This window comes from Plecotus auritus, assembly GCF_963455305.1.
Source record: "Plecotus auritus genome assembly, chromosome: 1".
NCBI lineage: Eukaryota > Metazoa > Chordata > Mammalia > Chiroptera > Vespertilionidae > Plecotus > Plecotus auritus.
Genome location: NC_137770.1, coordinates 25,399,616 through 25,412,581, shown reverse-complemented (window position 1 = coordinate 25,412,581; position 12,966 = coordinate 25,399,616). Strand labels below are relative to the sequence as shown.

Genomic DNA, 12,966 nt, shown 5'->3' with positions numbered 1-12,966 from the left:
GAGATGGAAACTCCATTGGTATGAAACTCCATTGGTACTGGGAATTGAGCCTGCAACCCAGGCATGTGCCCTGACTGGGAATTGAACCAGGGACCTCTTTGTGCATGGGTTGATGTTCAACCACCAGCTGGGCAACATAGAGGATCTTTTCATGTACTTGTTGGTCATTAATATATCTTCCTTAGAGAAATGCCTATTCAAGGCTTTTGCTTATTTTTTAATTGGGTTGTCCTTTTGTTGTTGAGTAATAAGAATTTCTTATCCATTCGGAATATTAGAACCTTATTAGATATATGATTTACAAATATTTTTCCGTGGTTTGTCTTTTCACTTTTTTGATAGTATTTTTTCATGAGCTGAAGGTTTTCACTTTGATAACGTCTAATTTGTCTGTTTTTTTTTCTTTTGTTGCTTATATTTTTGGTATATTTACAAAACCATTGCCTAACCCAAGGTCATGATCCCCATGCTTTATTCTAAGAGTTATATAGTTTAAGCTCTTGTATTGGAGATAAATGGCGTTTGATCCATTTTGAATTACTTTTTTTACATAATGTGAGGTAAGGGTCTATCTTCATTCTTTTGCATGTGTATATCTAGTTGTCCAACGTAATTAATTGAAGAGACTATTCTTTCTCTATTGAATGCTTTTGGAACTTTGTTGAAAATCAGTTGTCTGTAGGTGTATGGGTTTATTTCTGGGCTCTTAATAGACCATTGATTTGTATGTTTATCCTTATACCAGTATCTATCATTTTAATTACTGTACTTTTGTAGTAAGTTTTGAAATTGGAAAATGTGAATCCTTTAACTTTGTTCTTCTGTTTCAAGATTTTTTTTTGGCTATTCAGAGTCCCTTGCAATGCCATATGAATTTTAGGATAAAGCTTTCTAATACCTGCAAAAGGGCCTTTGGGATTTTGATAGGGAATGCATTGAATCTATAAATTGCTTTTGGGAGTATTGCCATCTTAAAAGTTTTCCAGTCCACCAACAAGGGATGTCTTTCCATTTATTTGGATCTTCTCTAATTTCTTTTAGCAGTGTTTTATAGTTTTCAGTGTACAAGTCCTATAGCTCCTTGGTTAAATTTATTCCTAAATATTTTATCCTTTTTGGTACTATTATAAATTGAATTGTTTTCTCAATTTTATTTTTGGGTTGTTAATTATCAGTGTGTAGAATTTTGTATATTGACCTTATATTCTGAAACCTTGCTGAACTCATTTATTAGCTGTAATAGTTTTGTGTGTGTTGGGGGTTCTTTTGAATTGTCTATACTGTATATAAGATCATGTCATCTGCCAGTAGGGATCATTTTACTTCTTTCCTTACAACTTGGATGCCTTTTGTTACCTTTCCTTGCCTAATTGCTCTGACTAGGACTTTTAGTACAATGTTACGTAGAAGAGGTGAAAGGTGGATCTTTGTCTTGTTCCTGATCTTAGGGGGAATGCTTTCCAGTCTTTCACCATTGAGTATGATGTTAGCTGTGGGCTTTTCAAAATTCCCTTTAGCATGTTGAATACATCCTCTTCTAGTCCTTCATTGAGTGTGTGTGTTTTTTGTTGTTGTTGTTTTCTTTTTATCATGCAAGGGTGTTGGATTTTATAAAATGCTTTTTCTACATCATTTAAGATGATTCTGTTTTGTTTCCTTCATTCTCTTAATGTGGTGGATTGCATTGACTGACTTTTGTATGTTGAACAACCCTTGCATTCCTGAGATAAATCCCATGTGGTCATGGTGTGTTATCCTTTTAATATGCTGCTGGATTTGGTTTGCTAGTATTTTGTTGAGAATTTTTACATCAGTAATTATAAGGGATATGGGTTTGTGTTTTTCTTGTGACGCCTTCATCTAGCTTTGGTATCAGGGTAATGCTAGCCTCAGAAAATTAGTTCCCTTCTCTTTGGAAGAATTTTAAGGATTGTTGTTAGTTCTTTAAATGTTTGATAAAATTCATTTGTGAAGCCATCTTAACTCATTTCATTGCTAATAAAGTGGAGATAATACCTATTTTGCAGGCATTGTTACTAAATGTTTGGCACATAGTACACACTCAAAACTTACTTTACTTGTTGAATAGGACTTGCTGTACTTTGAGATTAATTTAAGGTCTGTCCTTGCCATAATGAGCCAAGAGTTTAAGAAGATAGTGGGATTGAATATTCCTCTCTCCCTAGGGGTCTTTGTGTTCTAATCTTCTCAGCAAGTTGCTATGTTACCACTTAAAGGGACATGGTTCATTTATATTCTCTGAATCCTGAGCAACTAAAGAGTTGCTAACATTTACTGAGAAACACCCTCAAAATCAAAATATGACATGAGTCAAAATGTCAAATGTGGGTTTGAGAAAAACAGAAGTAAATAATTCCCCCAAAACATACTTTTTTTGGGGGTGCTTGTCACATAAATTAACCTATATATTTCATGGCAATGGGCAGACACGTCCTTTTTATTTTTTTAATATATTTTTATTGATTTTAGGGAGGAAGGGAGAGGGAGAGAGAGATAGAAACATCAATGATGAGAGAGAATCATTGATATGCTGCCTCCTGCACACCCCACACTGGGATCGAGCCTATAACCCAGGCATGAGCTCTGACCGGGAATAGAACCGTGACCTCCTGGTTCATATTTCAACACTCTATCACTGAGACACGCGGGCTGGGCAGACCCTTTCTTTTTAGAATACCTAACATATACTGGAAATTAGCATCCATCAATGTAGTTTTTCCATTACTCAAGCAATGACTATTTTCTAGAACCTGTAAGATTTTGGGCTTTTTTTTTTTTTTCTCTCACATTCCTGTGATTAAAGAAAAAGCCACTAAACTTTTTTCTCAAATTATGTTTTTGAATTTTCTTTTTCTTCCCCATTCATGTTGTTTAATAATTCTTTTTTGCCTTCTGTATGTGAAGAACAGTTTGAATGACTTGTAGTTGCTGCCTCAGATTTCTGAATTGTTAAATATTCTTGGTCTGTTTTTTTCCTCTCTGCTCTCCTAAATAGCTGACATAGGTCTGCTGAGATCATAATCCTGTGGTTAAATCCTCTTGAGAAGTGTATCTGGGGCATTAGTTATCTTCTGTTGATCTCATGTTAGGTACCAACCTTGTTTGTTCTATTATCTAGTAAATGTTTCATTGCATTCACTGTTAAAATTTTTGGTACAATGTGATTTCATATGCTTTGTTAAATATTCTAGAAACATATTTTTTCCCCTCACTCGATCCTTTTCCCCCCCACAAAACTGTATATACTTTGAATATGTAAATGGGATTTCGTTTTATAGGCAACAGATATTTTCAGTTTAATCTTTTTATAGAATGAAGTACCATTTTATAATTTGCCTCTAATGTGTTAATTTCATAATTTGCATTTGTATAGCCCAGCAACCTATAGAAATATGATGTACACTACATATGTAAAATTTCCAGGCCTCATTAAAAAAGTAAACAGAAATAGGTGAGATTAGTTTTAATATATTTTGTTTAATCCAAAATACCTTTTCCACATTTACTCAATATGAAAAAATCACTGAGATAGTTTACATCCTGTGTGTGTATTTTACATAGATAGCATATCTTAGTATGTGTAAAATTTTTATTAGGAATACTTGATCTGTATTTATATTCCATAAATGAGCCCAGCTGGTGTGGCTCAGTGGTCAATCATTGACCTATGAACCAGGAGGTCACTGTTCGTTTCCCAGTCAGAGCACATGCTGGGTTGCGGGCTTGATCCCCAGTAGAGGGCATGCAGGAGGCAGCTGATTGATGATTGTCATCATTGATGTTTCTATATCTCTCTCCCTCTCTGAAATCCATAAAAACATATGTTCCATAAATGTTATAGTTGAAAAATCAATTTTTATGCTCAGGTTGTTCCAGACAAGTTTTCCAACTGAATTAAATTAATTAAAGTTAAATTTTAAAAAAAATCAGTTACTCTCTCACACTAGTCAAGTGCTCAGTGGTTACACATGGCTAGTGACTACCATATTCAACAGTGCAGCTGTAATTTTCTGACAGTAGGGCAGGCTACACTATGTTGCCATCGAAGGGGTTATTCTTGTATTCTAAAAGTCAAAACAGTTTTGTCTTCATTCTAGTTTCCCATGCTATTTTTGACCAAACCCTTAGGGCATTTCACCATTCCCTAGGTCCGTGGTTGGTAAACTGTGTCTCGTGAGCCACATGCGGCTCTTTGGCCCCTTGAGTGTGGCTCTTCCACAAAATACCACGGCCTGGGCGAGTCTGTTTTGAAGAAGTGGTGTTAGAAGAAGTTTAAGTTTAAAAAATTTGGCTCTCAAAAGAAATTTCAATCGTTGTACTGTTGATATTTGGCTCTGTTGATTAATGAGTTTGCCGACCACTGCCCTAGGTGCTTCTCTGCTGACAAATTATTGCTTCCTTGTTTTTATTTGCTCTGCCTACAGTCAGTCCTGGAACTTGCCAGGGGTCTTAGTGCTTCAAGTTGCCTCCCGGGATACTTGGAAGTGATTGGAGAAGAGGAAATTCTACAGACTCATGGTGGATTTAATGCAATGTGGGGTCAGAGGCTCCGATTTTGGATGTTTGGCAGTTTGCTAGTAGGCAAGGAGGGCAATTGGGCGGGTTCACTTGCCAGTCTCCATCTGACTAGCAGGGAAGAGAGAGCCTAGAGTTACCAGGTTTCCCAAGAGAAGCCCAGAAATCTAGATTATTTTATGAATTGTTCCAATTTCAAAAGGTTGACAACTAATTCTGTTTTACATTTAAAACACCACAAGGCATGAACAAGGCATGTCTGTAAGCTGGATTTGGCACTTGGGTCACAATTTATAACCTCTGGTCGAACATATACTGGTAATCAGCATTATTGGTCCCAGGGCTGTTGGATCCAGAACGTGAATTTGAGTTAAAATTACTAGAGTCACAGCTACTTTATATCATCTCACCCTGCCTTTCTCACACTCCCCTTTTGGAACATGTTCAGTGTATCTGAGTTGGGTTAGAGTTAATAGGTGTGGATTAAAAGGAGATGGTTACTGCTTACTACTTACATGCTGAGAATCAGGCTGCCACTGAATACAGTGATAATTACATTTTCCCTCTATATTAGAAGTAGGAGAAAGAGTATTAATAGCATTTTTATTTTTGTATCCTATCTAATAAAAGAGTAATATGCAAATTGACCATCACCTCAACACACAAGATGGCTGCCCCCATGTAGTCAAAGATCCTGCCCCCATGTGGACACAAGATGGCCACCACAAGATGGCCAGCAGGGTAGGGCAGTTGGGAGGCACCAGGCCTGCAAGGGAGGGCAGTTTTGGGCAATCAGGCCAGCAGGGGAGGGCAGTTGGGAGGGACCAGGCCTTCAAGGGAGGGCAGTTGGGGGTGATCAGGCCAGCAGGGGAGGGCAGTTGGGGGGAAACAGGCCTGCAAGGGAGGGCAGTTGGGGGCAATCAAGCCTGCAGGGAAGGGCAGTTGGGGGTGGGGGGACCCAGGCCTGCAGGGGAGAGCAGTTGGGGGGGTCCAGGCCTGCAGGGGAGGGAAGTTGGGGGGGGGGACCAGGCCTGCAGGGGAGGGCAGTTGGGGGGGACCAGGCCTGCAGAGGAGGGCAGTTGGGGGGGACCAGGCCTGCAGGGGAGGGCAGTTGGGGGGGACCAGGCCTGCAGGGGAAGGCAGTTAGGGGTGACCAGGCCGGCAGGGGAGGGCAGTTAGGGGCAGTCAGGCTGGCAGGGGAACAGTTAGGCATCAGTCAGGCTGGCAGGGGAGTGGTTAGGGGTGATCAGGCTGGCAGGCAGAAGTGGTTAGGGGCAATCAGGAAGGCAGGCAGGTGAGCATTTGGGAGCCAGCAGTCCTGGATTGTGAGAGGGATGTCCGACTGCCCGTTTAGGCCCAATCCTATTGGGTTAGAGTTAATATTGGGATCGGGCCTAAACCGGCAGTCGGACATTCCTCGAGGGGTCCCAAATTGGAGAGGGTGCAGGCTGGGCTGAGGGACACACACCCCCGTGCACGAATTTCATGCACCGGGCCTCTAGCTTGCTATATAAAATGTATAATTTACTATGTATGACACTATTAATAGCTATTTTACTATGTGTTTACTTTTTAAATACTATATACTATATATTTTACTATATAAAGTTTTTACTATATAAACATTTTTATTATGTATCAACAAGTATACAAGCTTTAATGTGTTAACTGACTTAGTGCTTTCAATTATCCTAGGAGGTAAGTATCTTTGTTATCAATTCCATTTTACAGGTGAGAAAATTGACCATAGGAAAATGAAAGAACTTATTCAAGATGATAGCCAGGAAGGAGTAGAGGCAGGATTTTAACCCCAATAGTTCAGTTCCAGAGACATACTCTTTCTCTTATTATCCCCCGCATTTCCCCCAGTCCCATGTGATCGTTGTCTATTTTTCCACACGCTTTACTGACACCTTCCCTGTGGCCTGGTTCTGTGAGGCAAGCACTGCAGAACAAGCTCAGAATCGGAGCACTCCTGGTCTCCAGCAGTTGACATTTTGGCTTTTTGCCAAGTGCAAAAATGGAGATGTTAGTGATCACAGTTATATTGAAAAGACCTAATATTCTTTCATTTTTTTAAGTTTTAAGAATATTACAATGAACACATATATACTCTTTCCGTAGATTTACTAGTTATTAACATTTTGCCATATCTGCTCTCTCCCCCTTCCCCATCCTCGATATATAATAAAAGCCTAATATGCAAATTGTCCCTTCGACTGGGAGTTCAACCGCTCACTATGGTGTGTTCTGACCACCAGGGGGTGATGTGGAACATGGTAGGCGTCGGCGACGGTGCTGCGACCTCTTGCTGGCTTCCTGGGGGCGGGGGTGACGGGGACAGAGGTGCGGTGAGAATGTGGGGTGTCCGCCAAGCTTGCTCTCACTCCCCCTGCTACCCTCACCTGGGACGCCAGGGCTCGCGCGCCAGGGAAGCCCCCACGCTAAGGTGCCGGGTGCCCTAGAGGAGCGTGGCCTCTTCCGGGTGAGCTGGGCTGCAGCCGCTGGGACCACAGGGGCCGGTCAGGGCTCCCTGTGGGTTCGCACAGGAGCTGTTCTGCAAGGCCGGCTGGGAGAGAGCGCGCTGCCTGCCCAGCTTCCGTGCAGCACTGCTGGGTGGCCCATGCTGCGCCCCGGCCTGCGGCATCAGGCCGTGCTCACCGCATCTCCACTCAGGTGGAGGGGGGCGCGTGGGGGCCCGGGGGCCCAGGTGCTGCCAAGGGCCTAAAGGTCAGCTGGGACCTGCCCTTCCATGCCAGATGCTCACACTTCGATCGGCAGCCAGGCCTAGGGACCGCACCTGTGCACAAATTTCATGCACCGAGCCTCTGGTCATTTGAAAATTAGTTTAAATCCTTCATGCCTAAATACTTGATTCAGTATGTATTCCCTAAGAACAAAGGCAATATGTAGTCCTTTAAAAAATTGTTCTGTAGTATTCTTAGATAACTTTTTCAAGCAATTTGTAGTGGTGCATAGAAAGAGGTTGAATTTAATGGGCCAGAGTAAATGTTAGTCCTCAGGGATATATAGAAATTTCACATGATTACAGATTTTCCTCGTAGGCGGGGGTCACAAGCACAGAATGCTTGCAGGTGCCAGGCAGGAAATATGAACGAGTGCAGCGGGCCAGGTAGGGACTGCGCTGAACTGGGCAGTGTGGGCCTGTCCTGGAGGAAGCACGTGCACCTCCTCAGTTGACTCTTGCTGAGAGAGAGAGAGAGAGAGAGAGAGAGAGAGAGAGAGAGAGAGAGAGAAGAAAGGGATAGAGAAGGAGAGGGAGAGAGAATGCTCAGGGTTTTCAAGAGAGGCCCAGAAATCTAGATTTTTATGTTTAAAAGGTTCACAAGTTTAAAAGGTTCACAATCAGCCCTAACCGGTTTGGCTCAGTGGCTAGAGCGTCGGCCTGCGGACTGAAAGGTCCCAGGTTCGATTCCGGTCAAGGGCATGTACCTTGGTTGCGGGCACATCCCCAGTAGGAGGTGTGCAGGAGGCGGCTGATCAATGTTTCTAACTCTCTCTCCCTCTCCCTTCCTCTCTGTAAAAAAATCAATAAAATATATTTTAAAAAATAAATAAATAAATAAATAAAAATAAAAGGTTCACAATCAATTCAATTTTATTTTTAAAGCACAATGAGAAATGAATAAACTATATCTGCAGGTTGGTGTTGGCCCTCAGGTCACCAGTTTATGACCTCTGATCTAGGAGATACTGGTAGTCAGAAGTATTGCACACAGAGTGCTATCTAGAGCAGGGGTTCTCAACCTTTTTAGTGCAGTGGATCCTAATGAGTCTCTTCTCAGAATAATGTTTTTGTTTGTTTGTTTTTAAATCAGAATAATGTTTGTTAAGTGCATGAAAATTATGTATGACAACAAAGAAAACCCATTGTATTGAAATTGTCATAATATTTTTAAAAAACCTAAATTTGTGATATATATGCCTCTTATCCTATCTAATAAAGAGGGAATATGCTAATTAACCATCACTCCGTCACAAAGATGGCTGCACCCACAGCTGAGGCCAAGTTCCCATAAGGAGCCTTAACAAGCAATCAGCAGGGACCTGAGGCTACACCAGCTGTGGGCAAACTACGGCCCGTGGACCGGATCCGGCCCATTCAGCTGTTCTATCCGGCCTGCGGAGCCGAAAGAGCAGAGGGTTCTCTTGCTCTCCCCTCCGCTCCTTTACTTTGAATTTATATTAGTTCACACAAACACTCCATCCATGCTTTTGTTCCGGCCCTCCGGTCCAGTTTAAGAACCCATTGTGGCCCTCGAGTCAAAAAGTTTGCCCACCCCTGGGCTACACCCTCCCCAGCCCCCATGGGGCTTCACAGGGGACCTCAGGCTGGCAGGGCTTGACAGGAGATTTCAGGCCGCGCCTCCCAACCATCAGGGCTTGATGGGGACCTCAAGGTGCGCTTCCTGTCCTGGTGCTGGGCTGGGGGACCTCAGGCTGCTCCCCCAGCGCCAGGCCGGGGGACCTCAGGCCATGCCCCCCACCCAGCGGGGCTTGATGGGGGACCTCAAGGTGCGCTTCCCGTCCTGGTGCTGGGCTAGGGGACCACAGGCTGCTCCCCCGGCCCGAGCGCCAGGCCGGGGGACCTCAGGCTACGTCCCCTACCAGGTGGGGCTTGACAGGGGACCTCAGGCTGCAGCCCCCGCCCCAGCACCGAGCCAGGGGACCTGAGGCTGTGTCCCCCTGCCTGGCGGGGCATGACAGGGGACCTCAAGGTGCACCCCCGGTGCTGGGTTGGGGAAACTCAGGCCACGCCCCCCGCCCAGCGGGGACCTGAGGCTGCACCCCCTGCCATTGGGCCTTGACAGGGGACCTGAGGCTGTTCCCCACTCCTGGTGCCAGGGGACCTGAGGCTGCACACACCCCCCCCCCCCCCCCCGCCTGGCGGGGCTTGACGGGGGACCTCAGGCCATGCCCCCCATCCAGCGGGGCTTGACAGGGGATCTCAGGCCATGTCCCACACCTGGTGGAGCTTGACGGGGGACCTCAAGGCACGCCCCCCCACCCTGGTCTGGGCTGGGGGACCTCAGGCCACGCCCCCTGACCTGGCGCTAGGCCAGGGGACCTGAGGCTACGTCCCCTGCCCGGCGGGGCTTGACAAGGGTGGGACAGGCCAGGTCTGGATCTAGCCTAATGGGGGCGGGGGCCGGCCGGGTCTGGGTCTCACATGATTTTGAGGCACATGTGGGTGGGTGGGACTCTGGTGCGCCCCAGACTCTGACAGGAGGAAGGTTTTCATATACATTTTACTAATTTTCTTTCATTTCTGACACTTCTATTATAGAGAAAGGGCAAATAGCAATATTAAATTATTTCCTCTAATTAATCCCCTTTTAATGTGCACGAATTTTGTGCACTGGGCCACTAGTTAGTGCATAATGATCTAGTGGTAGATCTGTTAATTTCCGTAGTTTTAAATACTGTGAGAATAAGTGATACTTTGAGATAACTGTAACAACTGTAAAATAACATTAAAATTCCTGATCTCTACTGGTGGCAGGGTCACAGGTACTGCTAACAATACTCTGCATTGTTGCCTACATTCCTAATTGAAGATAATGTTTCATTTCAACTAGAAATTCACAAAAACAAAGATGTCAGTTCTCCCCAGACATCTTTAGTAACCCCCAACAAATTTCAGGTTAAGAACCCCTGAAACCTGCAGCCCCTACTTGTATTGTAATAGCATAAGGATAGCAGTATAATGTTATCAAGTGTAATTAAGCAAGCTACCCTCTAACAGTTTATTTCTGTCTCTACAGCGAACTTTCTGGTTACTGAACTTGATTCTATGTTTTTCTTTAGAACGTTATCATTTGTCTTACAAGATTGTGCGAACAGACAGTCGCCTGGTACGCAGCATTCTGACAGCCCATGGATTTCATGAAGTAAGCTCATTTTGACTACCTTACCTAATCTGTCCAGAAGCTGAAAATCCTAGCCACCTGACTGTCAGTTACTTACCCATGCCAACACTAGAAAGTACATGGGACCAATGCTTAGTGGTGATGGGAGAACTTGCATTGAATTCCATGCAATACATGGAAGACATTTCCACAATTAAAAGCATTTTTTTTTACTTGCTAAGTTTATAGGCTTAGGCTAGAGGGAGAGTTGCCCGTAAGGAATTGTTTGTTACCCATTTAAGGTTCTTTGATTGCAAACAACAGAAACAGACTCTGTTTAACTTAAACCAAAAGGGATTTGTAGGAAAAGTGTACATAAGATGGTTACCAGAATCAGGAAAAACTGAAAAGACAGCCTTTGGAAGGAGAGAGACAGGACAGCTCCAGGGATCTAGGACAGGAAGCTTCAGGACCATCTCCTATAGGCACCGACGTGGAAGTGACTCAACTCCATTTGTTGTCCTTGTGCCTTTCTTCACTCAAGAACCACATTCTGGAGATAGAATAACTCGGGTCATGGATTCACTCCTTGGGGGAGAGAGGGACAGATGATTGGCAGGTCCTTTAAAACCAAAGAGTATGTGATTCCCAAAGTAAATGGGGGAAATTGGGATATTGACATCAAAGGGACAGGCAAAAATGCTGGACAGATTTCCACTGTAGAGATTTTTGTTGTTGTTAATCCTCACCCAAGGATATTTTTCCATTGATTTTTAGAGAGAGGGGGAGAGACAGAGGGAGAGAGAAACATCTATGTGAGAGAGAAACATTGATTGGTTGCCTCACCAGTGATGGAGCCTGCAACTGAGGTACGTGCCCTTGACTGGAATTGAACCCAGGACCCTTTAGTCCAAGGGCTGGAGCTCTATCCATTGAGCCAAACTGGCAAGGACCACTGTAGAGATTTTGAGACAATTGATAAAGGTATGCTTGCTAGCTATTTATCCTAGGTTGAAGTCTGAAGTAGGCATTTTGAAGTTCTGATACCAGTTTATATTCTGTCTTGCTGCTATTTTATCTCTAGGGATTAATATGGCACCTACCACATCATAGGCACAGAATACATAATTGTTTAATGAATGTACAAATAAATTATTATGAATGACTGAATGAGTGGATTCTAAGTTGGTTTGCTACTATATAAGATTTTACTTCTGATCAGTACTTTATATGCAGCATCTGCGAGAACAAAAGGATACTCTGAAAAGGGAGTTTTGGAGTTGGGCCCTTTTCTCATACTTTGATATGCAAAAATATTAAGAGATATTGTGGACTTCTATAGAAGGATTAATTCTACTTTTAAAAAATACGTTTTTATTGATTTTTAGAAAGAGAGGAAGGGAGAGGAAGAGATAGAAACATTGATGAGAGAGAAACATCCATTGGATGCCTCTTGCACGCCTCTTACTGAGGGTCAAGTCCACAACCCGGGCATGTTCCTTAACCAGGAATCGAACCAGTGACCTCTTGGTGCTTGTGTTAGTGCTCAACCACTGAGCCACACCAGCAGGCTATTCTACTTTTTATGTCTGGGATTTTCCCAACTCTCCAATTCTTTAAACTTGATTATCCCCATGTTCTATGTACTTAACTTTTGTCTTGCTAGGCTCACATCCTAACTGGGCCACGTCCGTGAGTACTCTGTGGATGAAAACTCTCTTTGGCCTTTTCTGCATGGCTCTTCCTGGAGAGGGGTTATCTCTGATGTTTTTTATCTTGTCCTTTTATCTGTCCTCAGGTTCACCCAAGCAGCACTGACTATAACCTAATGTGGACAGGATCCCACCTGAAGCCCTTCTTACTTCGCACCCTCTCTGAAGCACAAAAGGTTAACCATTTTCCCAGGTAATGCTCTTGTAGCTATTTTGCTCCTTTTAAAGGCACCTGACATTATCATAAATTTAAATATAAAACCTAAAACTAAAACTTCTAGAAGAAAACATAGGAGAAAATCTGTGACCTTGGATTAGGTAATGAGTTCTTAGCAATAACAATAAAAGTACAATCCATGCCCTGGCTGGGTAGCTCATTTGGTTGGAGCATTGTTCCATACACCAAAATGTTGCGAGTTCGATTCCTGGTCAGGGCACATAACCTAGATTGTGGGTTCAATCCTCAGTTGGGGCACGTACGGGAGGCAACCAATCAGTGTTTCTTACATTGATGTTTCTCTTTCTCTCCTGCTCCCTTCCTCTCTCTCTAAAATCAAATAAAGTGTATCCTTGGATGAAGATTAAAAAGTAATAATAATAAATAAAAACCTATACACAAATGCTTATAGTGACTTTATTTATAATCTCCAAAAACTGGAAACAGCTCATGTGTCCTTCCTCTGGTGAATGGATAAATGAACTGTGGATCACCACTGAGCCATAAAACAGAATAAAATACTGATACATGCAACCACAAGGATAAGTCTCAGTTGTGTGTGCCACCTTCAGTGAAAGAAGAGTCTCAAAAGGATACACACATTATATGATTCCCTTTAACTGACTTTCTG

At 43.3% G+C, this 12,966-nt stretch overlaps 1 protein-coding gene across 10 annotated transcripts in view; it reads left to right on the top strand.

The window, feature by feature from the left end:
• The window catches only part of TTLL5 (tubulin tyrosine ligase like 5), a 257,649-nt gene that overhangs the window by 8,894 nt on the left and 235,789 nt on the right, over window positions 1–12,966 (top strand). For 8 of the 10 annotated variants that reach the window (XM_080661710.1, XM_080661713.1, XM_080661711.1 and 5 more), the window contains exons 4-5: window positions 10,366–10,448; window positions 12,205–12,311. In XM_080661710.1, coding sequence (XP_080517836.1) covers window positions 10,366–10,448; window positions 12,205–12,311 — 190 coding nt within the window. Of the gene's footprint in view, window positions 1–10,365; window positions 10,449–12,204; window positions 12,312–12,966 lie in introns of those variants that run through there. The other 2 variants (XM_080661705.1, XM_080661712.1) reach the window with 1 other exon arrangement.